Source organism: Camellia sinensis, chromosome 4 (genome assembly GCF_055761805.1).
Source record: "Camellia sinensis isolate YWXY chromosome 4, ASM5576180v1, whole genome shotgun sequence".
NCBI lineage: Eukaryota > Viridiplantae > Streptophyta > Magnoliopsida > Ericales > Theaceae > Camellia > Camellia sinensis.
Genome location: NC_138964.1, coordinates 206155512 through 206183080, shown reverse-complemented (window position 1 = coordinate 206183080; position 27569 = coordinate 206155512). Strand labels below are relative to the sequence as shown.

The 27569-nt window shown below is 33.1% G+C and overlaps 1 protein-coding gene, 2 long non-coding RNA genes and 1 pseudogene across 4 annotated transcripts; all 4 read right to left on the bottom strand.

Moving 5' to 3' along the window:
* Nucleotides 1-10789: 10789 nt before the first annotated feature.
* LOC145824399 (protein ILITYHIA pseudogene) lies at nt 10790-11376 on the bottom strand (annotated as a pseudogene). Its single transcript, XR_014365963.1, has 3 exons — nt 11268-11376; nt 11029-11139; nt 10790-10945 (listed from the first exon to the last, which is right to left on the bottom strand). The product of XR_014365963.1 is annotated as a protein ILITYHIA pseudogene (transcript).
* Nucleotides 11377-11468: 92 nt separating this feature from the next.
* LOC145823541 (uncharacterized) lies at nt 11469-12740 on the bottom strand. Its single transcript, XR_014365827.1, has 4 exons — nt 12629-12740; nt 11976-12082; nt 11621-11757; nt 11469-11527 (listed from the first exon to the last, which is right to left on the bottom strand). It is a non-coding gene; the product is annotated as an uncharacterized LOC145823541 (long non-coding RNA).
* A 381-nt stretch (nt 12741-13121) lies between these two features.
* On the bottom strand, nt 13122-13469 carry LOC114278280 (uncharacterized). Its single transcript, XR_014365826.1, has 2 exons — nt 13335-13469; nt 13122-13253 (listed from the first exon to the last, which is right to left on the bottom strand). It is a non-coding gene; the product is annotated as an uncharacterized LOC114278280 (long non-coding RNA).
* Nucleotides 13470-24827: 11358 nt separating this feature from the next.
* Nucleotides 24828-25283, bottom strand: LOC114267452 (uncharacterized). Its single transcript, XM_028208492.2, has one exon. It carries the CDS (start codon nt 25281-25283, stop codon nt 24828-24830), a length of 456 nt encoding a protein of 151 aa, XP_028064293.2.
* Between the last annotated feature and the right edge of the window lie 2286 nt (nt 25284-27569).

Sequence of the window (27569 nt, the reverse complement as noted above, 5' to 3'; positions counted from 1 at the left end):
TTTCAACACATCTTACGAGCTACAAATCTACTTGGATTTGTTGATGGCTCAAAGATCTGTCCTTCTTCCATAGTTCTTGATGAGAGTTGTAATGCTGTAGTAAATCCAGAATACACAGACTGGATCACTATTGATGCACATTTACTCAGTTGCCTTACTGCTACACTATCTTCATCCATATATACCTCTGTTCTTCATTGTATCACTAGTCATGCTGTGTGGACTACATTAGCTGCACAATTCACCTCCTTGTCTAGGTCACATGTCCATCAATTGAAGACTAAGCTTAGTCATCTTACAAGAAGAATTCCACAATGGAGGAATATCTCTGTCAAATCAAGACTATTGCTGATCAATTAAGTCTTGCTGGCTCACCAATTCATGATGAAGATCTGGTTTTACTTACTCTGAATGGATTACCTGATGAATACAATGCCTTTAAAACATCCATCCGTTCCAGATCTGAACCTATCTCTATTACTGCCTTGTCTTCCTTATTATGTTCTGAATCCATTCACATTGAAGGCTTCCTGAAACAAACACATACAGCAGATCTCCCATTTGCTTATGCTGCTAACAGAACTTATTCTAGAGGGAATTCTAGAGGTTACACCAGAGATGGTTCTAAAAGTAACACCTCAGGAAATTCAGGCAGATTTTATCAAAATACTTACAGAGGTGGAGGACAAGGTAACACCTGTAGAAGTGGAGGACAAGGCAGAGGTGGAGGCCAAGGCAGAGGTGGAGGCCAAGGCAGATCATCTTTTCATCATTCAGACCAACATGGACTGATTTGTCAAATTTGTGGCAAATCAAACCACTCAGCCATGGATTGCTGGCATAGAATGGATCAAACTTTTCACTCATTTTCTTTACAAGGAAAAGGATCACAGTCTAAGGCCTATGTTGCCTCTTCTTCTTCAACCACTTCTGCTGCATCTGTTCCAGAATATCAGTCTGCCTATGCTGCATCTGTCCCTGATTTCAATTGGTTCTTAGATTCTGGAGCAACAACTCATTTCACCAATGATCTTAATAATTTCACTCAATTTCAGCCTTATCAAGGTTCTGATCATGTTACTATAGGAGATGGTTCTACTCTGCCCATTCATCACACTGGAAATGGTTTGCTTCCTACACCAAGTGCTTCTTTTCACCTTCATAATTTGCTTCATGTTCCTTCCCTTTCTACCAATCTTTTGTCAGTTCATCAATTCATAAAAGATAACAACTGCACCATTACTTTTGATGCTGATTGTTTCATTATACAGGATAAGTTTTCCAAGCAAATTCTTCATAGAGGTCCTCACTCAGCTGGTCTTTACTCTCTCTCAGCATCATCTGTTGTCCCTGGAACTCCTTCCACCACTTGCTTCAACACTTCCACTGTTTCTACCTGCAGCAAGAGCACTTGGCATAGTAGATTAGGTCATCCTTCTAGTAATAAACTACAAGTGCTTGTATCTCAGAATTTGTTACCTACTAATGTACCTAGTTCTAATGATAATAAGCTGTGCACACATTGTTGTGTTTCTAAGAGTCATAGGTTGCCATTTCATCTTTCCAATTCCACTGTAAATCAGCCATTGGCTCTTATTCATTCTGATGTATGGGGACCCTTTAATGCATCTGTTTCTCATTTTAAGTACTATTTTCTTTTTATTGATGATTACAGTAAGTTCACTTGGCTATTTCCTTTGACTTACAAAAGTGAGGTCTTTTCTAAATTTGTTGAATTCAAGGTTTTTGTTGAGACTCAATTTACCACTAAGCTTCAAGTCCTTAGAAGTGATAATGGAGGGGAATATTTGGCACATAAATTTCAGTAATTTTTGAAAGATAAGGGCATTGAACATCAACATAGTTGTCCTCATACTCCTGCTCAAAATGGAGTAGCTGAGAGGAAGCATAGGCACTTAATTGAAACTACTATTGCCCTAATGCATCAATCTGCTCTTCCTTTGTCCTATTGGTTTGATGCTCTTGCCACCTCAATCTTTTTTATTAATAGACTTCCCACTTCCAAACTTAGTAATCTTACCCCTTTTCAAACTTTGTTTCATTATGCACCTGATTACTCATTTCTCAAAGTTTTTGGTTGTAGGTGTTTTCCTTGGATTAGACCTTACACAAGTCACAAACTTCAGCCTAGATCTATCCCTTGTGTTTTTATTGGTTATGTTCCCTCTACCAAAGGGTATAGATGTCTTGATGTTACTACTGGTCATATTTTTGTTTCTAGGCATGTTATTTTTGATGAATGTACATTTCCCTTCCAGTCTCAGTCTAGTTCTCCTGCTTAGTCTATTCCTCCTTCACTTTCTCAGCTGCAAACTTTCTTTTGGCCTGCCACTGGCTCAGTCCATTCTTGTTCTATTTCTCCACCTACAGGTTCTTCTCTCCCTGTTGTAAGTCCTACTCACTCTGCTCCAGTTCTGTCTGTTTCTCATGTGTCTCCCCCTTCTAGTTCTGAACATGTTGAAGTTGCTGGCTCTGTTCCTGCACCAGCACCAGTTGCAGTTTCTGGTTGTGTTCCACCAATTCCCATTTCTTCAATCTCCATTGATTTACCTTTTTCCTCTTCTACTTCAAATACTCATCCCATGCTCACCAGGTCTAAGTCTTACACTCTCCCTGCTGGCTGCCTTCTCACTACTTCTTATTCCCTTACTGAACCTGATACTTTTCAAGCTGCTGTTGCATCTCCTGAATGGCAGGCAGCTATGTTAGATGAGTTTCAAGCTTTGCAAAGACAAGGCACTTGGTCTCTTGTGCCTTTACCTTCAGACAAACTTGCTATTGGCTGCAAATGGGTTTATAGACTCAAAAGAAATTCAGATGGATCCATTGCTAGGTATAAGGCTATGCTTGTTGCCAAAGGGTTTCTTCAAACTGAGGGCATTGATTATCATGAGACTTTTAGTCCTGTTGCAAAGCAACCTACAGTCAGAGTTCTTCTGTCCTTAGCTCTGCATTTTCAATGGTCTATTAGGCAGCTTGATATATCCAATGCATTTTTGCATGGTGTGTTAGAGGAGGAAGTCTATATGCAACAACCTCAAGGATTCATTGATGCTTCTCATCCTCATTTGGTTTGCAAATTGCATAAGGCTCTTTATGGTCTTAAACAGGCTCCCCGGGCATGGTTTTCTACCTTTTCTTCCTTTTTACTGTCCTGTGGTTTTATCTCTAGTCATTGTGATTCATCTTTGTTTGTCAAGAAAACAGCAGATTCCATTACAATTCTACTCATTTATGTTGATGATATCTTGTTAACTGGCAGTGATTCTTCTTATATAACTGCTTTGGTTAATCAAATGCATGGTGCTTTTGCTATGAAGGAGCTTGGGTTGCTTAATTACTTTCTTGGTATCTCTGTGTCCTCATCTTCTATGGGCTATTTCTTATCTCAGCATAAGTATGCTTCTGAGTTGCTTGTGAAAGCTGGTATGGCTGACTGCAAGCCATACTCTTCTCCCATGGCTCTTAAACCTTCTTCTTCTCCTCATGATCATTTACCCTGTTCCAACCCCTCTCTCTATAGAAGTATTGTTGGAGGCCTTCAATATCTCACCATCACCAGACCAGATATTTCTTTTGCAGTCAATTTTGCTTGTCAATTTATGCACCAACCTCTTGTTCAACACTTTGTTATGGTTAAACGGCTTCTCCGCTATCTCAAAGGCACTCTTGGCTATGGTCTTCAGTTTAGTCCTGGACCTCTTACCCTCCATGCCTTTTCAGATTCGGATTGGGCTGGAAATTCACTGGATAGACGTTCCACTACTGGCTTCTGTGTTTTTCTTGGTCCAAATTTAGTGTCCTGGTCTGCTAAAAAGCAGCCTACTGTGGCTAGATCATCTACTGAAGCTGAATACAGAGCATTGGCTCACACTGCTGCTGAGTTAAGCTGGCTTGGCATGCTTCTCTCTGATTTGCATGCTCTTTCTCCTTCTCCTACTTTATGGTGTGATAATATAGCTGCCATTTCTCTGTCTTCCAATCCTGTTTTTCATGCCCGAACTAAACATATAGAGGTGGATTATCACTATGTCAGAGAAAGGGTAGCTGCAAAACAACTCTCCATTTGTCATATTCCAACTTCTGATCAGGTGGCAGATATTTTTACAAAACCTCTGTCTATTTCTCGCTTTACTTATCTTCAGTCCAAGCTTATGGTTCTTCCCTCTCCCATCCGCTTGAGGGGGCATGATAATGTATGCACCAGCTACAGCTACAGCAGTTGCTCAGCCTATATCTACAGAAGAAGAGCTGCAGTTGAAGCCAAGAGAGTTGCAGTAGAGAGTTGCAGTTGAGCTGCAGTTAAAGCCACAGAGTTGAGCTCATTGCTGCAGCAGAGTTATACATTTGTTACGAATCAGTTAGAGTAATTAGTTAGAGCTATTAATGCACATGTTACATATAGTGATGTGTTAGTTAGGAAGTTGTTATGTTAATTGTACCTTAGTTAACTGGTAACTAGAGTTACAATTAGTTTGTTGTATAAATATACCTGTGCTGAAGATATGTTGAATAATGAAATATCAAATTCATATTCTCTTTAGTGTTGCTTTACTTACTATAAAATTTTGTATCACATCAAAAGGTTAAGAAAGTTTTAAATTCACCCTTGAATGATGATGTGAATGCTTTTAACCATATTCATTTAACCAACATGTACTATAGATTGTTTGTTATTATGCTGAATGAATCAGTTCTCATGATTCATGAACTAAGAAAAAATTCAACTTTTACACCTCCCAACGAAACAAAACAATACTAAAAAATATAGGGCAATTTTTTTTAAGATCCCTAATAAGAGTAATTTACAGCATAAAGGACACCAAAAATATGAATGATGTCTCAGGTCCCTCACTAACGACAGGCGCGTTTTTATTTTTTTTTTTGGACCAAAATACCATTCACAGATCAACATAGAACGCTCAACTCGATTGCATTCCGACGACTCAATTCATTCCAAACATCCAACCATTTTCATGAGCAAGAGAACATGAGAATTAGGGTTTCACTATCATCATCACTGTCGCCATTACGGTTTCATAATCTTCTGCCAAACTCTTTTCAATTCGTTCCTCACAAATTTCTCTGACCCGTTTTCATTGTTCATCGTCATCTCAGTTCATCTTCATCTCATTGCATCTTCATCTCAGGCCATTTCAGTTCGAAATTAGGGTTTTCATCATCACTCTGGTAAGTTTTCCCCAATCCAACTAGTTTTTCTCTGAAACACAGTTGACTAGCTTTCAATTAATTAGGATTTCAATTTCATAATAAAAACCTACATGAATTTGAAAAATGTTATTTCTCTAAGTTTCGAACTTATTCTTGAAGATGTTTGTGTGATTTTGTCTGTAAATTTCTCTGTCATTTGAATTTCTCTGGTATTTGCTTGATCTATGTGTTTTCTTTGAATTTTCTCTGGCATGTTTATTCCCCCATTTGTTTCTGGTTATTCCCTATTTTTCTCTGGTTTTCTGTAAATTTCTCTGGCATTTTCATATTATGGAATTCATATTTTTTCTGACTTGCCTTGTTTAATTTTCTCTGTCATATATGTAATTTTCTCTGGTATGTTTATTTTGTTCCATTCTTAAATTTTCTATGGCCACATCACTTTTCTCTTTTGTGTGGTTCTGTCATGTTCCATTTTCTCTAGTTGTTTGTAAATTTCTCTGGCATTTTCATATTATGGAATACACATGTGTTTAATTTTCTCTAGCTTACCATGTGTAATTTTCTCTGGTATGTTTATTTTGTTCCATTCTTGAATTTTCTCTAGCCACATCACTTTTCTCATTTGTGTGTGTCTGTTATGTTCAATTTTCTCTGGTTGTCTATAAATTTCTCTGGCATTTTCATATTATGGAATGAACATTTTCTCTAGTTTGCCTTGTTTAATTTTCTTTGGCATATATGTAATATTTTCTGGCTTACCATGTGTAATTTTCTCTGATATGTTTATTTTGTTCCATTCTTGAATTTTCTATGGCCACATCATTTTTCTCCTTTGTGTGTGTCTGTCATGTTCTATTTTCTTTGGTTGTCTGTAAATTTCTCTGGGATTTTTATATTATGGAATGCATATTTTCTCTAGCTTGCCTTGTTAATTTTCTCTAGCATATATGTAATTTCTCCTAGTTTGCCATGTGTAATTTTCTCTGGTATATGTTTAGTTTGTTCCATTCTTGAATTTTCTCCGGCAACATCACTTTTCTCCTTTGTGTGTGTTTGTCATGTTCCATTTTCTTTTGTTGTCTGTAAATTTCTCTGGGATTTAATGTTGGCATCTTTATGTTTTCATTGTCTAAAAATGACGAAACGTAAAAGCAGCAAAACACCATAAACACCAAGTAAGAAACAGAAACTCTATAAATAAGATAATCTAATTTGAATATTTCTTAAAACTAACTATACATATAATTTGTATGCAGTGTGGATTGTGGCCTCTTCGTTTGCTACATAATGAGACAATATAGCAACCATGAACCTATCAGCTCAACATTGTCAAAATAAGACGTAAGGTTCACGAGGACAGAAAATCATAGAGAGATTTGCGACCGAAATTGGCCGGTTATGGACAGAACCAATTGAAATACCACCAAAAGAAGAACTGAAAGTATAATAGTGAAAGCATACTAGTGAAATGAAGACAATGTACACAATGTAATTAGGAATGACCCTTCAATTTTTTTTTTCGTACATTGAAGAAATGATGTTGTTTGACATATATGTATATATATTTTTTTAACTAATGTAAATTTTATAACTATCAATGGTTAAATATTTTTTTTATAATGCATATTTAGTGGTGATTATCAACACAATCCACATAGAGAAAATTGTCTAAAGAAATTTTTCTTGTATGAAGTTACCAGAATTTCACAGAAAAATTTAACTCGTATCGTGCCAAAAGGGTGCCTATATGATCATGTAATTTGTAATGCACAGTGTTGGTACGAAACAATCATCAAATTCAAAAAACACAATACACATTATAGTTTTCTCTACTATTGGCAAATTTCTCTAGATGAATTTGAGCACACAAAACACAGTGCACTATTGACAAATTTCTCTAGATGAATTTGACCTCACAAAACATAGTGCCACTACAAGAAATTACATTTTTTGCAACGCAACAAAATATGTTGCTAAAAAGGAAAATTCGTTGGCAAAGAGTTTTGCCAACACACAAAGCTACGTTGGCAACCCGTAGGCAAAAGTGAGTTGGCAAAAGTTTTTGCCGATGAAATTATCATTGCGTTGGTAAAAGTAATACCTTTAGCGACGAACATAGTCGCCGTTAAAAGCCTTCATCCATCATTGGCAATTTACCTTACGTCGGTAAAAGTCATTCAAATATGATAATTGTGTGGCACTTTTCACGACACAAATTTGCATGGGCAAAAAATATACTTTTAGCAACAAAATATGCGTCGGCAAAAGTAAACTTTTGGCGACACATTTACATCGGTAAATGTTGCCATTTGCCTACGATGTGTTTGTCGATAAAGCTTCACTTTTGGCAACGACAAACTAGCGTTGGCAAAAAATACACTTTTAACAACACAATATGAGTGGACAAAAGTAAACTTTTGGCAACACATTTACGTCGGTAAATATTGCCATTTGCCGACGATTTGTTTGTCGATAAAGGTTTACTTTTGGCAATGACAAATTGGCATTGGCTAAAAATACACTTCTAGCAACACAATATGAGTGGGCAAAAATAAACTTTTGGTGACACATTTACCAACAAAAATAATTGAAAATAATTTATATATTTTTATAAGATTTACAGATTTACAAGAGGCATCCCTCAGGCACCACTATTATAAACTAATAACATTGATAGGAAATCACCTAAAGTTGATGTGCAAGCAAAAAAAACACTGCTGATACTGCTTTTAGAAGTAGTGTATAAAACCTAAAAGGGTAAACTCACTAAAATACCCAAATACATCCAAATTGTGAACCCACAGTAGAAACATCAGATAACAAAATGAAAACATGAAACTAACAAAGAAAGGCAAAACGGCACGACAAATCACCCACAAACTTATGTAGCAGACCAGCATCCAGTAGCAGCCGCGTCACAACAACATTGCAGCAGCAGCGGCCCAACAAGCATCAGCCACCAGGGCAGCGGCAGTAGCAGACCAGCAAGCAGCAGCATCAGCCACCAGCAAAAAAGAGGATCTGGTAGCAGCCTCTATTGATCAATGACAACTTTGAAACAAAGCCCAATTAGCTTTTTTGCCCTCTCATATTCCTGTGTTGTTTGATCCCAAACCTGCAAACAACCTGTACAACACCCTCTGAAGCACTTAGCAAAGGAAAACAAAAAAAAGATATCCCAAAAAATCTAAATCTTTAAACAAACAAACTCATATATTTGTCTATATTAAACTATTCCCAGAAAGTAGACAATAAAATTAGTTGATTGTTCATGTAAACATAATTTCTCAATTTCAAAAAGTGCACATCCCTAACCTATATCACAAATGCATTATGAATTGGCAACCGATAGCAACCCACTGCATCGATATGTACTAAGATATATCACATTTACAAAGTAACTGAAAAACTCTAGGGCTGAAGTTAAAGTAACTCAACAGGGATTTGATTAAAATCCTTTACAATTCAAGGACATGCCTCCAGCCATGATTTTAAGATTTCACAAGGACAACCACTCCGAGCCTAGCAGCACTCATGTGGTACCTAATGTTTTTTTTAATATTATTTCCCAGTTGCTACCCAGAGTTCAAAATCTCGTTTCCACTACTATTGCAGTCATCTGAACTATTTCACACTATAAACCCCTAATATCGAATCCTGGCTTGCACACTTTTTTTTTTCTTCTGAAAAAATATTGCACACAACAATTTATTGTATGTGTTTGACAACCCCCACAGGGAACCTACTAGTTCTGGTAGTTAGTGCCTTGCCAATTACTATTTTTTTTTTTTTTTTTGAGCCTAGGTCTTACATTTGATTGGTTGAGATCATGTGCTAACCTACTTGACACATGTTCTTAAACATTCATGCATTTCTCCTACGCCTTCTTTATTTTTTATTTTTATTGATGTATGTTTGACATACTAAGTAGTACTCAATTAATTTACATCAATAAACTATTTTTGCTGATAAAGAAAAAAAAGGCTTGTAACAGGGGACTAAATTACCAATCCAATAAGTGTAAAGACTACCAAACTAAGAACGGATAGATGGAATTACCAACAAGCGTTTGTGCAAGGCTGTTATTCTCAAGGTAGTTGTAGACCAGAATTCTATGATCTTCATCCACACAACAGCCATAGAGCTTGACTAAATTTTGGTGCTCTATATCTGAAATCACTCTAATCTCTGTCAAGAACTCCTTTACTCCTTGACTTGATTCAGGTGAAAGAACCTTTATAGCAGCAATATTCCCATTTTAAGCCGTCCTTAACCATCAATAAGCAAATTTTATTTGAAAACAAGGTGTTAGTCTACAGAAGCAAGACCATAAATTAGTATTTTATTATATGATGATAAAGTAAGTATTCTTGTGGAAATATGTCAACCAAATATACGCCTATTACCTTATGATCCATGCTTTCTAGAGCTAGCAGGGCATCATCTTGACTAGTGTACTGAATAAAAGCATACCCCTTTGACCTCTTCACCTTTTCATCCATAACAAGCTAACTGTCAGTGCAACTAGAGAATTAGCAAACTTGAAGCATGTAATGGAACAAATAAGTAGACAGGACACTATCTTTTTCTTCTTTTCATGAACCAAGGAAAAAAATATATGATTAAGAAGTGTATCTTTATCCAACTCTGCACAGAAAACTGCTGTAAAATGAACTCCCAATCCTAATACTATACCGGACCAGTAGTGCAGCAGAACATCAAAACTAGGCTCTCTCAGCACTGCCTCACTCCATTTTGTAATCCAAGAGCATAACAAACAGATCAGCAATGATGCACAAAACAGATCAGCACAGGCTGTAGTACAGATCAGCAATAACAAGCTCTAGTATAAGCAGAAGAACCGCACAGCAAAAGCAAGGCCAATTTGTCACCATTCAAGAATCAAAAAAATCAACAATGTGCAGTGTGCAAGCAAACACACCATATCAATGGCAAATTTTCAATTTCACCAAATAGCCACAGATTATAATTTAAAATAAGAGCAAGTATAACCCAGCTGATAATCCCATATCTCATCTACCATCCCAAAACTAGGCTATTACCCAAAATATGCATGACACTGGTGTGGTCTCCATTAAAGTGAAAAAAATATATATTATCCAAAAGCATCTTATTATGATTGGAAAATAAAGCCACAACCACTACAAGAATATTATATAAGAGCTCAGACGAATTAGATGAACAGGCATACCTGGAGAAAGATAGGAAGCAATGGTTGAAGAGCTTTAGGGAGACATAATCCAGGTATAAGAACTGGCCCTCCCTGCATGCAAGAAAAAGATTAATTTGAGGATGCCCCAAAAGAAATTAGGCCCAAGGAAATTATAGTGATTATGGTTCACAGTGTCATCTACGAGTGATTATTTATACTGCAATAAAACCATACTAACCTTCCTTTTCCTACGCTCTTTATCTCTGGATGTAGAAACTGCATCACGAACTAACTTTATATATGAAGGAAGGACCTCCTTAGGAACTGAGCCAACAACTCTAGACAAAGCTTCCCAAGTAACCTGTTGAACAAATGGTAAGAAACAACATGCACCACAGAGGAGCAAAAGAAAACCACATATTATTTATATGGAATTACCGCAACTGTAGCTGAATCTGAATCACTGAGCAAAACAATCAGGGTGGTTATCACATTCGGAGATTCATCAACCAAATATAACTTGCTGTTTTTGAAGAAGTATCCAAGCAGATATGAAGAACTTCGTCTAATTGAAGCCTGCAACCAAAAAACAGTCACAAAAGAGAGATGGACAGAGAGGATGAAAACAATATTAACCAAAAAATTCAGCAAAAACATACCTGATGATCACCAACCCCTTTAAGAAGTTCTGATATCAATGGTTCTATGCCTTCCTCATCAATGACTAAGACAACAGTCTCTGCAGCCTTCTTTGCCAAATTTTGGACTTCCTAAATTTTCAAAGAGCATCAGAGAATTATTGATTACCATAGTAAAAGGATTAAAATAAAGCAAGAAATATAAAATGATATAAAAAACAAGTACTAACAAAACAAGTTATAATTATAGAGTTTCATACCATGTTATCATCATCCATTGCAGTGAGTAAAGCTGAAACGACAATACTGAGGTGGAAGTCCAAACCAGGACCTGCAACCTCAGCTAGAGCTCCCAAAGCATGTGCATTGAAGGCCCTGGATACATATCCAAAGGTGTTAGCAAAAAAAATAGGATTAAAAACTGTATCAGTTTACCAAAAATGGAGGTCTATATGCATACCAAAGAGGAGGATGGACCAACTTGGGCAAGATATGAGGCAAAACAGCAGCAGTCCTGACACTGAAGTTAACATGCAAAGAAATTTAAGGACCACAAAACAGCTGAAAAACAACAAGAAGTCCAACATTTAATCTAAGAAGTGGAATATCTTACTTTAAGATTTGTTTGAGGCCATCAAGGGCAGTATCAGAGGTTTCATCATCCTCCAAAGCATGCAAAAGTGTTGGGACAATCTCATCAATTGCTTGCAATCCGGCACTCTACATTATGGCAATTTATTATACATTTTTCTGCTCCAGAGTACCATGTTAAAAATAAAATCAAAATGACTAAAAAACATTAGGAAAGAGCACCTTGAAAAGTGTGCTGAATGCTAAGCCTGCCGGCTCACGAACCTCGGGCATGCTATTAAAGAAATACAAGAAACATAATATAGCATACACCAAAGATTAGAGAGAAGTGGAATAGATTAGGTGAACCAGCAAATCAGAGCAATTTATCAACAAACCTATCACAAAGGGCTGTACGGATGGTAGGAATGAGCTCATCCATGAAACTCAACAACTGACTCTTACCAGCACTGGCCATCACTTCACTCAGACCAATACATACTCCCTGTTGGTGGAGAGAAAATTGGATTTGTGAACTAAAACAAAAATTAAAAAAGGAGAGATTAATAGATATAAATCTAAATTGTTTTCTTTATCATTGTATCCTATGTTATTTTGTTCACACTTATAATGTCTTTTATATGTGCCTAAGTGATGGACACTTGTGTATACCAATTGTCCGAAGCATTTCCGGGTCTAGAAAGATCTGACATGTCAGTGTCAACAAGGACATGCCACCCTCTTAGAAGTGTGTATGTGCTTCTTAGATCACTACTACAATTTACATTGCCTATGCTACGCTATTAATTAAGATAAACAGTCATGATATCCATACTAATTTAAAACAACACCAAGAATGTAAACAATAACAAGTGAAAAAAGAAAAAAGGAAAATGTTGCCAACATATATTTTTTCTGCAATAAGTCAACCAAATGTTGCCAAAACAAGAGAAACCTATTTGTCAGCCATGTCTTCAGAGATACTCATCAAGCCCAGTGCAAACAAGAAAATAAGATCCACAAAGTAGAATTTAAAGGTCAAAAGCCTCACTTGTCTTCTGCTAGCATTAGGGTCTTTTAGCCCTCGTGATAAAATTGGAATGATTAAAGGTAGAACTCTTTCCCCAAGCTTTCTAACAAGCTCACCAAGTGATCATCCAGCAACCTGAAAATACAAGAGCAACTGAATTTATTATTTGGGACTGTACAAAACCCTATCATAGCTTAGAAAACACTACAAGAAGAATAGCGGACCTGTCTCCTTTCAGGGGATGATGATGCAAGAGAAGTAATTAAAGTATTCATCAAAACTGGCATTATTTCCTTCAGAGTCTTGGGAGTATTTGCAACTATAGTCTTCCACACATGTAATGCAGCCTGCACGAGAGAGAGAGAGAGAGAGAGAGAGAGAGAGAGGAACACACTTACAGTCTACATGTCCAAAAACCAAAAGGCAGCAAAATATTAACAAACAAAGCAATCCATTATATTGACAGCAGCATTACCTGGCACACTATTAAGCTCACATCAGTTCGAACCATGTATAATGCAGCAAGAACTTCATTACGCTTTTCTCTTCCGAGAACCTCAATAATAGCACGCCCTTGTGCCTCAGTACTTGCTCCTTCATCATCACTACCACCCTCAAGAAGTGCTTTTCCAGAGGTTCCAGCAACCTAGAAGAAACAGACCATGTCGAGGAAAAAACAAGAAGAAATTCCACAAAGCTAACTTTGAAAAGGACGAGCAGCATATACCTTGAACAAGAGATCACCCAACAATTCTACAGAACTTTGTCGGATACGCCAGCTATCACTGAAAATACCATCCTCTACAGCTGGAAGGAGCAGGGGCAAAGATCTGACATGAACACAAAAAAGTGAAAACATAGCTATCTGGTTCCTCAAATTGTCAAACATGAGGGACCCACTTCTATTTTGAATAATTCAATAACTTGCATACTTGCTGAGATCACTTATCATATCGAATAACCCATGAACCCTCTTAAGTTTCAACCAAATCATCTTGCATTCATGCTTTTGAACTGATGCATTTATTTATTATTTGTCAGGTTCATCAAATCCTATGCTAATTCACTCACCAAAGCATATGCCATAACTAACATTTTTACTGTTTTGACAAAGAAATTGGACTGCACCTAGAGAGGTGGCTAACTTTTTAAAAGAAAAAAAAAAAAACCTTGCATTTACAAAGCCGAAACACTTGCACTTTTAACTGCGACCTTCGTGTCTTAACACCAACTAATCATCAGGAACCAAGGTTTCCTTTGCTTCATATATCTCTAGACCCAAACAATATAGTTGTTCACTAAATGACACATGCAGTCGTGCAGCATTTGATGGTTCCATATTATTTATCTATTTTTTCCAAGCAAGGATGACAAAATAGTAAAAAAAAGCCTGTCACTATCCTAAGTTTTTGATCCCTCAAATAACCGAGTTCCAAAAAATGAGTTCCCAGCATATGTCTACACAACCTATCAATCTTTCTTCAAATGGAAGGACAAATCTCGAAACCCCACACAAGCAAACAAACACATAAACTCTCTTCAAAGAGAATAGCAACAAAATTAAGGCTTCAAGCATGCCAAGTAGAAACCAAAACTTTTTTTTTTTCCTATTCCTATGCTACAATAAATAAGAAGCAACAAATTTAAACATCTGATCTCTAAGTTGTAATCCAACACAGGGATCAACAACGTTCAAAAAAAAAAAAAACACTTACGCTACTTCTCTTAGAATAGGGGCCCTTTTTTTAGGGGAGTCCCCTATATCTAATAGTCCGCAAGCACATATTAGAGAAATGTTCAAATGTCCCATCACCCAAAACATATATAAATCAAGAGTCTTACTTGAGACCTATAAAGTCACCCACAATTACGTGGCACGCATTCTGACAAAGGTATTTAATTTTACAGGAATAAACAGAATCCATGTAGCAATCCACATCATTGTGGTAAATTTAAGGTTGAGATTTTAGGGATTTCAAGCTTTTTCTCAATTCTAAATTGTTTATTAGAAAAAACAAAACAACCCAAATATACCCAAAATAGATCATTTTCATTGCATTCCTCTTAAAATATAGTTAGCAGAACCTAGAAGTCCTTCAAATGTCGTGAATGTCATATCGCCAGTCTTAAACCGTTGTTCTCTGTATGAGAAATGAAGAGAAATATATATAAATATATTAAAAAAATTCAATCTTCAATTAAAGAGAGGCAAGATCATGTCCATGAATCAAAAGTCCCAACAAATCATATACGAAAAATTCATATACATGGGTAAGAGTACGAGTGTATTACCGTTTTCGAGGAGAATCAGCCTGCGAAGAAAGAAAATTCATGAGAAAACAATGCTTCTAAAAAGCAATCAAACTTTAATAAACAAATAACAGAGAAATCAAGAGGGTTTGCTGAGAGATCAAGAGCTTACCATATTCGGGAGACTAAGAGCCCTAATGGCAAGAGGGTTTGCTGAATAGGGGAGTGGGAGAGAGGCCCTTCTAGGTCAAGCGTTCTTCTAAGGTGGGGGGAGCATTAATTTGGTACGCTTGGGCGTTGGTTTGCTCGTTGTCGAACTCGAATGTAGCAATTGATTAGGTTTCTTTTAATTTCAAACTTAAACTTGAAATAATTTAAAGGGAAAAATTATTTGTTGATTCTGGGGCGTGACGTGACTATGTCCTAGGCTAATCATAAATTTTTATATCTCTTTATATTTCTCAATCACTTAATATAAAATCATAGACTTCATCTCTTTTATCAATTACAATTATGTAAACCTCCACGTGGCGCTGCCTCTAGACCAACCAATAACTTCTCATTTAAAGATGTCATTATCAGTCTCGTTTTGATAATTCAAATTTTTATTTTGTAAATCTCTCTATCTATATCATTTATAGAAAAAAAAATTAATTTGATAACTGTAACTTTTTTCTTTTTTTTTTTGTCATACTTATCTTTGAAAAAAATGAACGATGAATAAATTATTTAAGATAGACCATTAATTTTTTAAAGATGAACATTACAAAATGAAATTTACTATGATTATACATAAAATGCCCTCTACAAAATGAACGGTTTAAATTGTTAAAATAAGACTTATGATAGGTCTTACTGGCCTTCAAATTCAAATTTAAACTTAAGAGACGGCTAATAATGCAAAAGTACTAGATATTCAAAAAAATATTACCAAGAAAATATAATCAATAATCTATATTTCATAGGTGAGGCTCACATCTTAATAATTTCAAATTTATACCACATACTCACTTTTGAAATAAAATTAAGAATAAATTTTCATAATGCATAGCATTTTTGGTTTGGAATCTAAGGTTGAACATATGTACTTTTTTATAGTTAACAATAGGGGTGTACACAGATCGAATTGGTCCATTTTAAAGTAAACCAGAAGCTGAACCATTTTTTACAGTTTCAAAAAAATTAGAACTATAATCGAACCGTCAACCTGTGAAATCAGGCCAAAACCAAACCATAGAAAGTAGTTTTGGTTCGGTTCAGTTCAATAAATGCAATAAAAAAGCACTAAGCCTATGTAACTGAGTATGCCCTTTCAAATTGTCCCTATTGTAATGGAAATTCTTTAATTCAAGATGTAATTTATATAGTTTGTACTCTTTATCAGCTGGGTATTTAGATTTATATAGTTTGAACTAAGATGCATATATCAACATGAAACGAAAACGCGTCAATTTGTCTAATTAGATCATAAGACTTCATCTAACTATCAAACAAAGAATTAGACAAAAAATGCTAACTAGAATAGAACTTTATCTTTTGTCTAATTAGATCATAACACTTCTAATTAGCAAAGAATGAAACAAAAAAGCTAACTAGAATCGAATTTATAACAGCAAAATACAAATGAAATCAAGCACAACATTACTTTAATTACCTAACATTGAGAATGCGAGGCTCGAGAAAATCATGTATGATTGGAGGCAATCGAATAGGGAATCCAGATCATGAGGTGTTGTTCAAAATAGAGATATAATGGCGAGAAAATATTGAGGTCGGAGATTGGAATTTGCACCATGGACAACTAATAATCACTAGTAAGAAGAGAAGAGAAGAGACATCCACAATCAGATTGCTGAAGTAGAAAGTGCAGAAGGTGTGAAAGTGGGTGGCTCGATTTGGGGGTGGGTTTGCTTGAAGGTATGCGAAAAAAACCCTAGAGGCCGAAATTGGGGGAATAGAGATAGAGATTCAAAGATACACACACACAGAGAGAGAGAGAGAGTGAAATATGAAGGACATACTTGGGGGTAGTGCTCCAATGGTGGATCGTAATGTGAGATAAGAAGAGAATGGTTGCTGGTTTGCGATGGTGGCATCAATGGCGGTGGTGGTCATCGAGGCAATGGTGAGCGGCGGTGGCCATGCGATGATGTGCGATGATGTGCGACGATGGACGATTGACGGACACTATGTGGTCCTGTGCGACATTAAGATGAGCAACGGTGGCTTCGACATTGATGCTCTACATATTTGAGCCCTTGCCGGTGGGATGGGAGTGATTCTGAGTCGCACAAAGATAGAAGATGCAGATGGAGAGAGAGTTGAGCGTGAAAATGAAAAGAAAAATCAGAGGCACCAAGATATCATAAAATTTGGGGATTTTGGGCACCAAGGGCTTGACAAAAAGGAGGGTTTATTTATTTATTTTTATTTTTTGTCTATTAGCGACCGCACAACAAAGGCTATGGCCAAAAAAAAAAAAAAAACTATCTTTTTTTTTCTCTTTTTGATTCAGTAATTGTCGTCACAAAAAGTGACTATTGGCGACAAGATATTAATCGTTGTAAAAAATTACTTTTTGCGACGAATAATTATGCTGTCGCAAAAGGTTCTATGTCATATACCAATTTTTCTAGTACTATAATAAGTAATTTTTTATTTTTTCACCCAATTTTTTTTTTAGTTTTTTAGAAAAAGAAAATTTGAAACTAGTTTCTGAAAATAAAACCAAATATATTGAAATTGACAATCTAACCACATTCTTTGAAAAAATTTAAATTATCTCGAATTAACCATCTCAACTTAAGAATATGATTGGGTTTGATGGGTTCATTCTGTAATCTAATTCAATGATCACTTTAATTTTAACTAGAATATTTAAAACTCTTTCAAAAGTTATAATAAAAACACAAACCACTAAATCACTTCATCTTACTAGCAAAACTTTTACCAACGAATAACGTTATCGTCGCTAAATATTTAACTCTTTGCCCACGCCAACTTGTCGTCGCCAAAAGTAATCACACTAATAGCAACGCTCATTATGTTGCTAAAAAATAAGTCTCGTAGCTAAAATTTTTGAAATTTTGGCGCCAACCAATAATTTTGGCGCTTAGTGAATGTTATGGCTTTTTAGCAACGATAGTAAATTGCGTCGCTAAAGGATTACTTTTACCAACGAAATTCATCAGTGTGTTGCCAAAAATATACTTTTACCTATGAAAAACTGATGTCGTCGCCAAAAGTAGTCGCCAAAAGTGCAATTTCTTGTAGTGTGCAGAAAGTAATTTTCTCTGTTAGTGGCAAATTTTTCTAGATGAATTTGCCACAATGCACATAGTAAATTTCTCTGGATGAATTTCACCTCACAAATTTCTCTAGATAAATTTGACCTTACAAAACATAGTGCACAAAGTAATTTTCTATGCTACTGGCAAATTTCTCTGGATAAATTTGCCACAATGCACATAGTAAATTTCTTTGGATGAATTTGACCTCACAAATTTCTCTACTATTGACAAATTTCACTGGATGAATTTGACCTCACAAAACACAATGCACATTTCAACAAACACAATGCACATAGCAAATTTCTCTGCTATAGGAAAATTTCTCTAGATCAATTTGACTGGTATTATAAAGGCACTCCCAAAGTATGTTTCTAAAAACGTAACACAAAAAGTAATTTTCATTGCTATTAAAAAAATTTCTGGATGAATTTGATTGGTATTATATATGCACTATCCAAAAAGTATATTTCACAAAACAAAATACACAAAGTAATTCTCAAATGTATTATTCAATCAATAAATGTAATATCCTCATCTATTTAACAAAGGTTCCTTGTATGTCCTCTTATTATGGCGATCAATCCTATCACATCGACTACACTTCATCACCCTTTTAAACTCTTCAGTAGAAGAAATTCTGTTCTTCTTTGGCCTCCTAGCTGATCTCTTACTCAATGCAAGTAAAAACATAGCATCATCAATTCAATTCACATGAAACATTAATGATAATAGTATCATTTCCATATTTGCACAGCAACAACACTGCAAAAAATACCAAAAATAACTTGTTCAATATAAAAATACTTCACAAGAATAACATAAAAGTTTAGAGAAATTTCTAATAATTATAATTTTCTCTGGATTATAATACCTACGTTATAATTTTCTCTGGACTCAAATAAAGTCCAGAGAAATTTACAAACTTAAATTCACCTTCAAGATAACAAAAACAAAATTACAGAAGAATTAATGAATCTAGAGAAAATCACAGAGATATTCAATGCTAACTATTAAACACAATCATAGACAAAAATCACACAGAAGATCAGTTATCAAATTATAAGCGTCTCTGTGATTTTCACTGGACTACAAGCTTATAATTTTCTCTGTCTGATTGTGCATTATTGGACTCAAATCAGAATGCAGAGAAATTTCTCTGGAATATAAACATACAATTTTCCCTGGAATATGAACATATAATTTTCTCTGGAATACAAAGCAAAGTGTAGAAAATGAAAAGTGCAGAATAAATGAAAAAAACAGAGCACAAAACTTAAGACAGTGAAGAAAAACAGAGCCGGTCTCCAAACACGAAGAACAAAACTTATCATTGATAAACATGTAACACAGAATGAAAAATCAACTCCATTGTCAAAAGCAAAGAATGAAAAATCAACTTCAAAAATCAAAAAATAATTCACTAAGCTGGCTTTTCTATCACATTGATCAAAATTGAAAATAAAAACCTAATTCAAAATAAACTACAAAAACTTATTTGAAATCGGAGTCCATATATACAAATCAAATGAAAAATAAAAAACTTAAACTGATTGTTAAACTTACCTGATTCAACTCTACTGAAAATTCGAGCTTCAACACGACTTCAACTTCTACACGATCAACGAAACTCAACTACTATACGACTACAAAATTCCTGTAAAATTTCCACGAAATCTGCATCATCGAAATCTCCATCGATCGCCAAGTTCATCCCAAAGTAATCTTCCACAAAAATAGTAACGTAATCTTCAGATTCCAAAATTGAAAACCACAAATAATATACAAAAGGGTAAAATAGGTATTTTATAAACTAAACTAACATTAAGGGACCTTAGACACCAAAAAATATTATTATGGATCTCTTCTCATACTAAAAGTTGGGTAGGGACCTTAGACCAATTTTTCCAAAAATATATTCACAGTTATCTACAGTTTATTTAAGCGAATTAAAAAGTATTAATTATGTTAGTTTGTCAATTACTGCTCTCCTTCTAATAATTTAAATTATTTATCTTGGCTATTAATATTTATAGATCACTTATAAAAATGAAAATAGAAACAAATAATCTAACATATTTGTTGTTAGATAACACCCACATCCGGCCAAAAGAAAAAAAACAAAACAAAACAAAACAAAACAATAGAGAGTCCTCAATTTTCGAATTTCTTTCAATCCGTAACACTTCATCATATCATTTTCTTTTAACCCCTGTGAGTTGAAATAAAGCATATCCATATCCATCATATCTGTATTTTCCATTTGACTCTTCTCTCTAAAACACTAGAATTTATCTATATTAAATTTTGAAAAAAAATGAATTAGAGTGCTATTATTAGAACTTTATCAATTATTTTGAACATTCTATTTTTTTAATCCTCACTTATAAATTTTAAAATTTTAAATTTTTTTTTTCTTCTAAATAATACCAAAATTATCATTGTTAAAACATTCTACCAATTCAATTGAATCCACACTCACATATTCCAAAAAGCTTCTCTCTCAAAAATCCTAACAAAACCCACGAATGTTATTATTACTTCATCTCCACATACTTGTTCATGACCTGAGAAAATAAATGTTCGGTTATCGGTTCCCGAACAAATAAATAATGTTCAGGTTTGTGTTCCCGAATTTCAGCCATATGTTCGAAAGTTCAATCCTAAAAAATGACGAACAGTTTTTATAATTGTTGTCATTTTTTTTTCAAGAAACTTACCTTTATAAGGCCAATCTCTTTTGAGCTAAGAACACCATCAAGTTATAAACCTCCTCTGAGTTTTTATTGTTCTAAACCTCTTGTCTTATGGAGTTGTGGTTGGTGAAAAAATTTCCACTTAAAAAATATAAGTAATTAAATGGTTGTCACCGTTATTATTATAATAAAAAAGAGGTAAAAAATGAGAGGTCCAAAATAATAGATGGAGTGCTAATAGCAGTGCTCATAAATTATTCAAAGATATTATGTTTTAATCCAATTTTACCCTCCATATAAATATTCGACCTAAAAATTAACCTAATCATTAGAAAAAAGAACATGTGTCAAAATTATTCAGTGGGTTTAATTTCAATTTTTTGAATTCAACTTTTTGAAAATTGAGTTTTTTATTTTTCATATTTTTTTATTTTTAGTAAATATTTTTAAAATTTTAAGTATTTTTTTTTATTTTTTTAGATGTACCTTATTTAGATGTATCTAAAAAGTAAAATATTTGTGAAAAAATATTTCAAACAATTAATAAATATACAAAAATATAAAAAATGTACTGAATTTTTATATTTTTGTATTCTTGGTATTTAGTGAATTTTTAAAATATTTTTTTATAAAAATTATAATTTTTAAGTATATTTATGTTACTTGTGTCTAAAAGTTAAAAAAATTACTTAAAATATTTAAAAATTTAGTAAAAATAAAAAAAAAATATGAAAAATGAGAAAGTAAAATTTTCTGAAAAGTATTTTTAAAAAACCTAAACCAAGCAAAGTGATTTATGTTCAAAACAAAAAGATAAGTTAATTAAAACAATCTGATTGGTTTGTCGTTCTGAAATGCAGTTTACATAAGAAATTGAAATTAATTCCATTTTAAAATACAACATAAACCAAAATAAGGTGTTCTAAGTATTTCCATTTAGCAAAACATCTAAACCTCATTTTTAAATGGAAAACATTACAAATTTAGAAAAGTGTTCAAAATATTGTGTTGACATCATTACAATTGTGTTGACATCATTACATTTATTCTAAATAAGCTGCACACTCCACTAAAAACAAATGCACTGCTGCTACACTGTATTTTTCACTCTCTTTTTTATAGTATTTTATTTTTAAATTTGTAGCATACTTTTTAAAAAGAGCCAATCAATTTTCATGGAGGTATTTTTCACTCTCTTTTTTATATTATTTTATTTTTAAATTTGTAGCATACTTTTTAAAAAGAGCCAATCAATTTTCATGGAGGTCTATTTACCTAACTCTAACCTTCGTTTGCTAATAACTTTTTTTAGTTAATTTTTTAATTTTTTTAAACTTTTTTAATTTGAGATTTTTTTATTCTTTTGATATTTTTAATTGACTTTTTTGACATTTTAATTTTGGAATAATAAATTTTTTTTATCTTTTTGTAATTTTTAACTTTTTATGATTTTTTGACTTTTTTTTTTTTATTCTTTCGTGATTTTTTTAACCAAACCCAAAAACCAAATAACCCTAAGAAATATGATTAATCAATGTTAGTCAGTAATGTGGGTTGGCTTAGATTACATATTCAACGCTTTTTCTTTCACACTGCTGTCAAAGTGTTTAAATTTTCAATTTATTTTCTCCATCAATCAAATAAATTTCCATCTATCCACCAATTTTATTCGTCGAATTTAAATCTTGTTTTCATTTCATAACTTATCCAAATTCATATTTGGCAGAATTTGCATGACTCAAGGTAAAAACATGATTGCAAATAACATTAAACTTGTTTTTCAAATGCAAGTTACTTTGAATTTATTTTTAAAAATTTAAGTTGTTTTATGAAGTTGTATTTTAAAAATACGATTTCAAACTTTAAGTCGTGTTTTCAATCAATGATTTTAAAAAATACATAAGTGTCGTTTGGAAACTGTCTGTTTTAACCTAAAAGTCAAAAAAGTTATTTAAAAAAATTAAAAGCTAACAATCTATACCAAAAATTCAAAATTTCCTCTTTTTTTTCCTCTATTTTTTGCATATTTTTTCGTAAAAAATTAAAAAATCATTCCAAACATACTAATTTTTTTTACTTTATATTTTAGCAAAAAAATAAAAAAGTTACTATAAAAGTCTGTTTTCAAACGAGGCCATAATGTTAACTAAAGTTGGGCTTTGAAAATAAATTTACAATAACTTGACTTTGGAAATAAATTCAAAATTACTTTGGCTTTTCAGAATTTTGTTTTGAAAAAGAAGAAAAAACTCCAGAAGTGGTACGCAATAGTCTCTTCTAATTTGCTCTTCAAGTAAGAAATCAACTGTATAGTATGCATCAGACAATATATATTGGCTAATTTTCATCAAACTTCTTGAGAAACCCATCAAAACAAACACTAAAATGGGATAAACAACACTTAAAAATGTGGAAGAAAAGAAAGAAAGATGCTAAATTAAAGTACTAAAAACCATATGCAACTTTTCAAAACCAATTAGGGCACACCCATTACTGCCCAGCAGCAAACGCCTCCACGGGAAAACTTTTGGTGATGCCTCTTGAAGTGCATTTTTCCGGTGTGCGAGGCATCAACGGTGATCTCATTGACCGGAGGCCATAGCATGAGTTCCTTCGCTTTCACACCCTTTAGCTTCTCGATCCTCTTCTTCTCGACATAACCACTTATTTCACTATTATAACTCACAAGCTTGCTTATCATCTTGAAGTTGTGCTCAACTTTCTTCTTTTGTATAATCCACATGTACCCAGTGTCCTTCACAAACCCAACTTCGACCACATCGGCGAGAGGGAGGAGTCCCAATGGAAGTCCATGCTCTTCAAGAAGAGAAATTGCCATTATTAGCCCTAATTCATGGCCTTTCTTGACAATCCCACCTTCCTTCTCTGCCATGATTGATTGATTAAATGTTTTCTAAGGATGGTTACTTTGGAATTAAGGTGAAATAATCAACATCATTTTATATTGAATTCGTCACATGCATGAGGCAAATTTAATGGAGAAACCAAAATGTGAAGCTTTGTATTGTTCACCTAAAAATCTTAAAAACTACCAAAGTTTAATCTACTTTTGACCGGCCCCATCAATGCCAAAAGCCGTCAACCTGTATTTATAAGAAAACCCTAGATATGTTTCACTAGACACCAGAATTTCAGTCTCAAAATTTTTCTCTTTTTTTATGTACTCTGGTAAAAATTTTGAAGACAAAATCTAATTGAAAACTGCGTGATAAATTTATATAAGCGACTTTGATTGCTTTCTCTAAAATCATCAATGACTTGTGGGTTACTTGACTTAAAATGGGATTAAACATTGCAATCATAGTGATTATTAAAATTGTATGATTGGATGTTTATGGTATTTACTCAAAGTTGATTGCACTCAAAAAAAGAACTTCCCATAAAATTAGGAATGAAATGGTCTGTTTTACGAAAAATGCTGAGGAAACACACTTCTTTCGCATTTCTACTAATAAATAGGATTAGTTTGTTAGCCAAAAAAAAGTCATACATTGAAAAAAAAAAATTAAAATTAAAATTAATAAATTCAATTGTGAGACACTTGAAATAAGAAGAAGATGATGATAGAACTGATTAATTTAACACATTGAAACAATTAATAATATGGATATGCCCAACTTTATTTAATCGAAGGATGTACATGGAATAATTCTTGCATAATAAAAAAAAGAAGATCACCTCAATTCACATGACCTAAATCTCTTCTGAAACTGTATTTGGATCAAGAATTCAAGAAGAGATTTATCCACGAAAAAGGTAGAAGCAAAAAAAAATGCATTCTTTCGTTTCATTTTCTTCCATAAATCCTCACAAGTACTTAATCCAAACACAATCTAAGTTAATAGAAATTCAAATATAGAATATTGCAGACCTTTCTAACTTGCATTAATCACTAAAACAATATGTAAATCACCCTAGTGTTCCTCCTATTTTCTTTTTCTTTTGTTGTTTTTTTTGGTTCCGAATTCACATAGTTGGGAGAAACATAGATACAAACCCCTTAGCCACCTCTATAGCTTGGAGTATGAAAACAAAACTAGAAAAGGGTAAACTCAAAGCAACAAGTGCAACCATTCCCATAGCCAAAGACGGCCTTGTATTCATCAAGACCGATTGCAGCCACCCCATTGCTTCACAAACATCCTCGTTGTAATTCTCATAATATTTCTTCTCCCACTCCATCCAATCCGAAGGCAACACGTGGCTCATCTCCGACAACTTCAACTCCCGAATTCGCATCCGAAGGACGATCATGCCCTCATCCACCGGCCGATCTCCACCGTATAAGTCTCCACCGTCGACTCCTCTTTTCGCTCTAATGGGCACAAATCTCCGTTGGGGATGGCGGGGCGATTTGGCCGGAAACAGCCTGTCGAAGGGTGGCGTTGGGCGGAGAAAGGTGGCTGCTTCTAATACTTTCATGGTTGAAGTGAAGGTTTTAATGTTGTTGATTTTGTGGTTTTTTGGGGCTAGTTAGGATGTTTGAGTATGTGGTGTGTATTGGAAGTGACTCAAAACTATGAGGGGGTGCAAAGTACATATATAGAGAGAAAATATGATTAGAAGTAGCGCGTAGCAGTATATTATAAACTTAGTCACGAAGGGTCATGGCTTGGTCGGCAAACAATAAACATTGAGTCTGGTTTTTTATAATGATTTTATTTTATTTTATTTTTACTTTTTAATACAACAAGACATATTAATAATATATATACAAAACGTCGAAATTTTGCTTTTAATTTTAAGAATAATATTACACTTATCATCTTTTTATATCATTTTTAATATATTATCTCTTGTGTTAATTTATTATTAGTGTAATGGTATAGAGTATAGAGTACTATTTTAAGAATAATGAATTTTTTTTAAGATGGAAAAAATAATTATTCATTGAAAATGGTTGTGTATATTTAAAAACCTTGATGTTTCTTGAATAATTTTTAAATAAAAGCTTTGAATTTGTAGTATTACTGATAATGCACCTTCATATGCTCTACCAGAAAAGATATGCAAAAATAATTTGGTTGAAATAAAAATTTTGCAATTATTATGATATGTCACATAATTAATCAGAACTTCTTTGAAACTGAAATTATTAAAGTTATAGAGATTTTGTGTCTGATTCCCTTTGAAGACACTGTTTATGGTTTAAATTTGCAATTTTTTATATATTAATGTGAATAACTCTTACAATCCTACTGATATAAATTATATCTTTAAATCAACCCATCTTAAATACTTTTTTATATAATAAAATATTTAAATATTGTCATATAAAAAAATTATTATAGATCATAACCAAACACCACTTGAAGTATAATTAAAGATCCGATGTACTACTTTTGACATAACCAACAATATAAGAAATTAGCAAAGATATTTTCAATTGATAACCAAAATAATACACCATGAGTTATAATTAAGTCATAATTTGTATACAATAGAAGTTTTTGTTGTTTTTTTAATTTTTTTTAGAAAAAAAAATGTTTTGCTACAAAATTTGATTAACACAAATGAGGATTTGATTTGAGGTTGAGAATACACTTTTTTTTTTTTTTTTTTTTGAACTTTGAAATAAATTATTTTTATAAGCCTATTTTACATAGGATCACACACAGTGACAAAAATTTTCATCAGCCATTAATAAATCTATTTATATTTGACTTTTAATTATTAAAATTTCCTACACATAATATTAAGACTTAAAATTAATTTTTCATTTTAAAAATAAATTTTCTACATCACACAGTATTGTAAATAAAATTAGGTGAATACTGTATTCAGTCTTTTTGAAACAAACGGGTGCTTTGGCAACACACTAAAAAAGTCAAAAATTAGTTTTTAATCCATTTTGAATCACACCATCTCTCACGTAAAATAGTAAAAAAAGTTAAAAAATTAATTTTTAACTATCTTCTCAAAACACGCCGTGCTGTTCCATTTTGACAATTGTTAGCATAAATAGTAGGTTCTAACACCTGTTTAGTGTTTGATAAATAATATCGAGCAGTGCTCCAAAATACCTAATGATTTTTCATGCACTATGATTGATTTGGGAAATTATTTTTTAATAATTTTTTTACTAAAATATGACGTAAAATAAGTTGATTTTTTGGAAGTAATTTTTGAACTTTTTATAAAAGAAAAAGGTGTAAAAAGTAAATCAAATGAGAAAAAAAATTCAACTTTTTTGTATGACTCTTGCCCTTTTTATTTTTCTAATAACTTTTTGACTGGATTATAGACTCTTAAAATATGAAGTTATTGAATAAAAATTGATGATATTGTTATGTAATATAACTGTTATATTTAATATTTATGCAGGTAAATTATATTTTACTCTTTTATATTTGGCCATTTTTTTTATTTTGACCTTTAAAATTTATTTTTTTTTACTTTGACCATTTATGTTTAATTTTTTTTTTTAATTTACTCTTAAAGTTAACTTTTATTCAAAATGTCACATTAATTGTCACACGACATAAAAAAATATATTTTTATATTAAAATTTTATGTCAGATGGCTGTTAACGTGTTAAATTTTGGACGTAAGTTAACTTTTGAAGTAAATTAAAAAAAAAATAAAATATGAAAAAGGTGAAAATAAATAAATAAACAAATTTTAAGGTTCAAAAAAAATAAAAATAAAAACAACTAAATATAAAAAGAAGAAAGGATAATTAATCCTATTTATACATAGGGACGCATT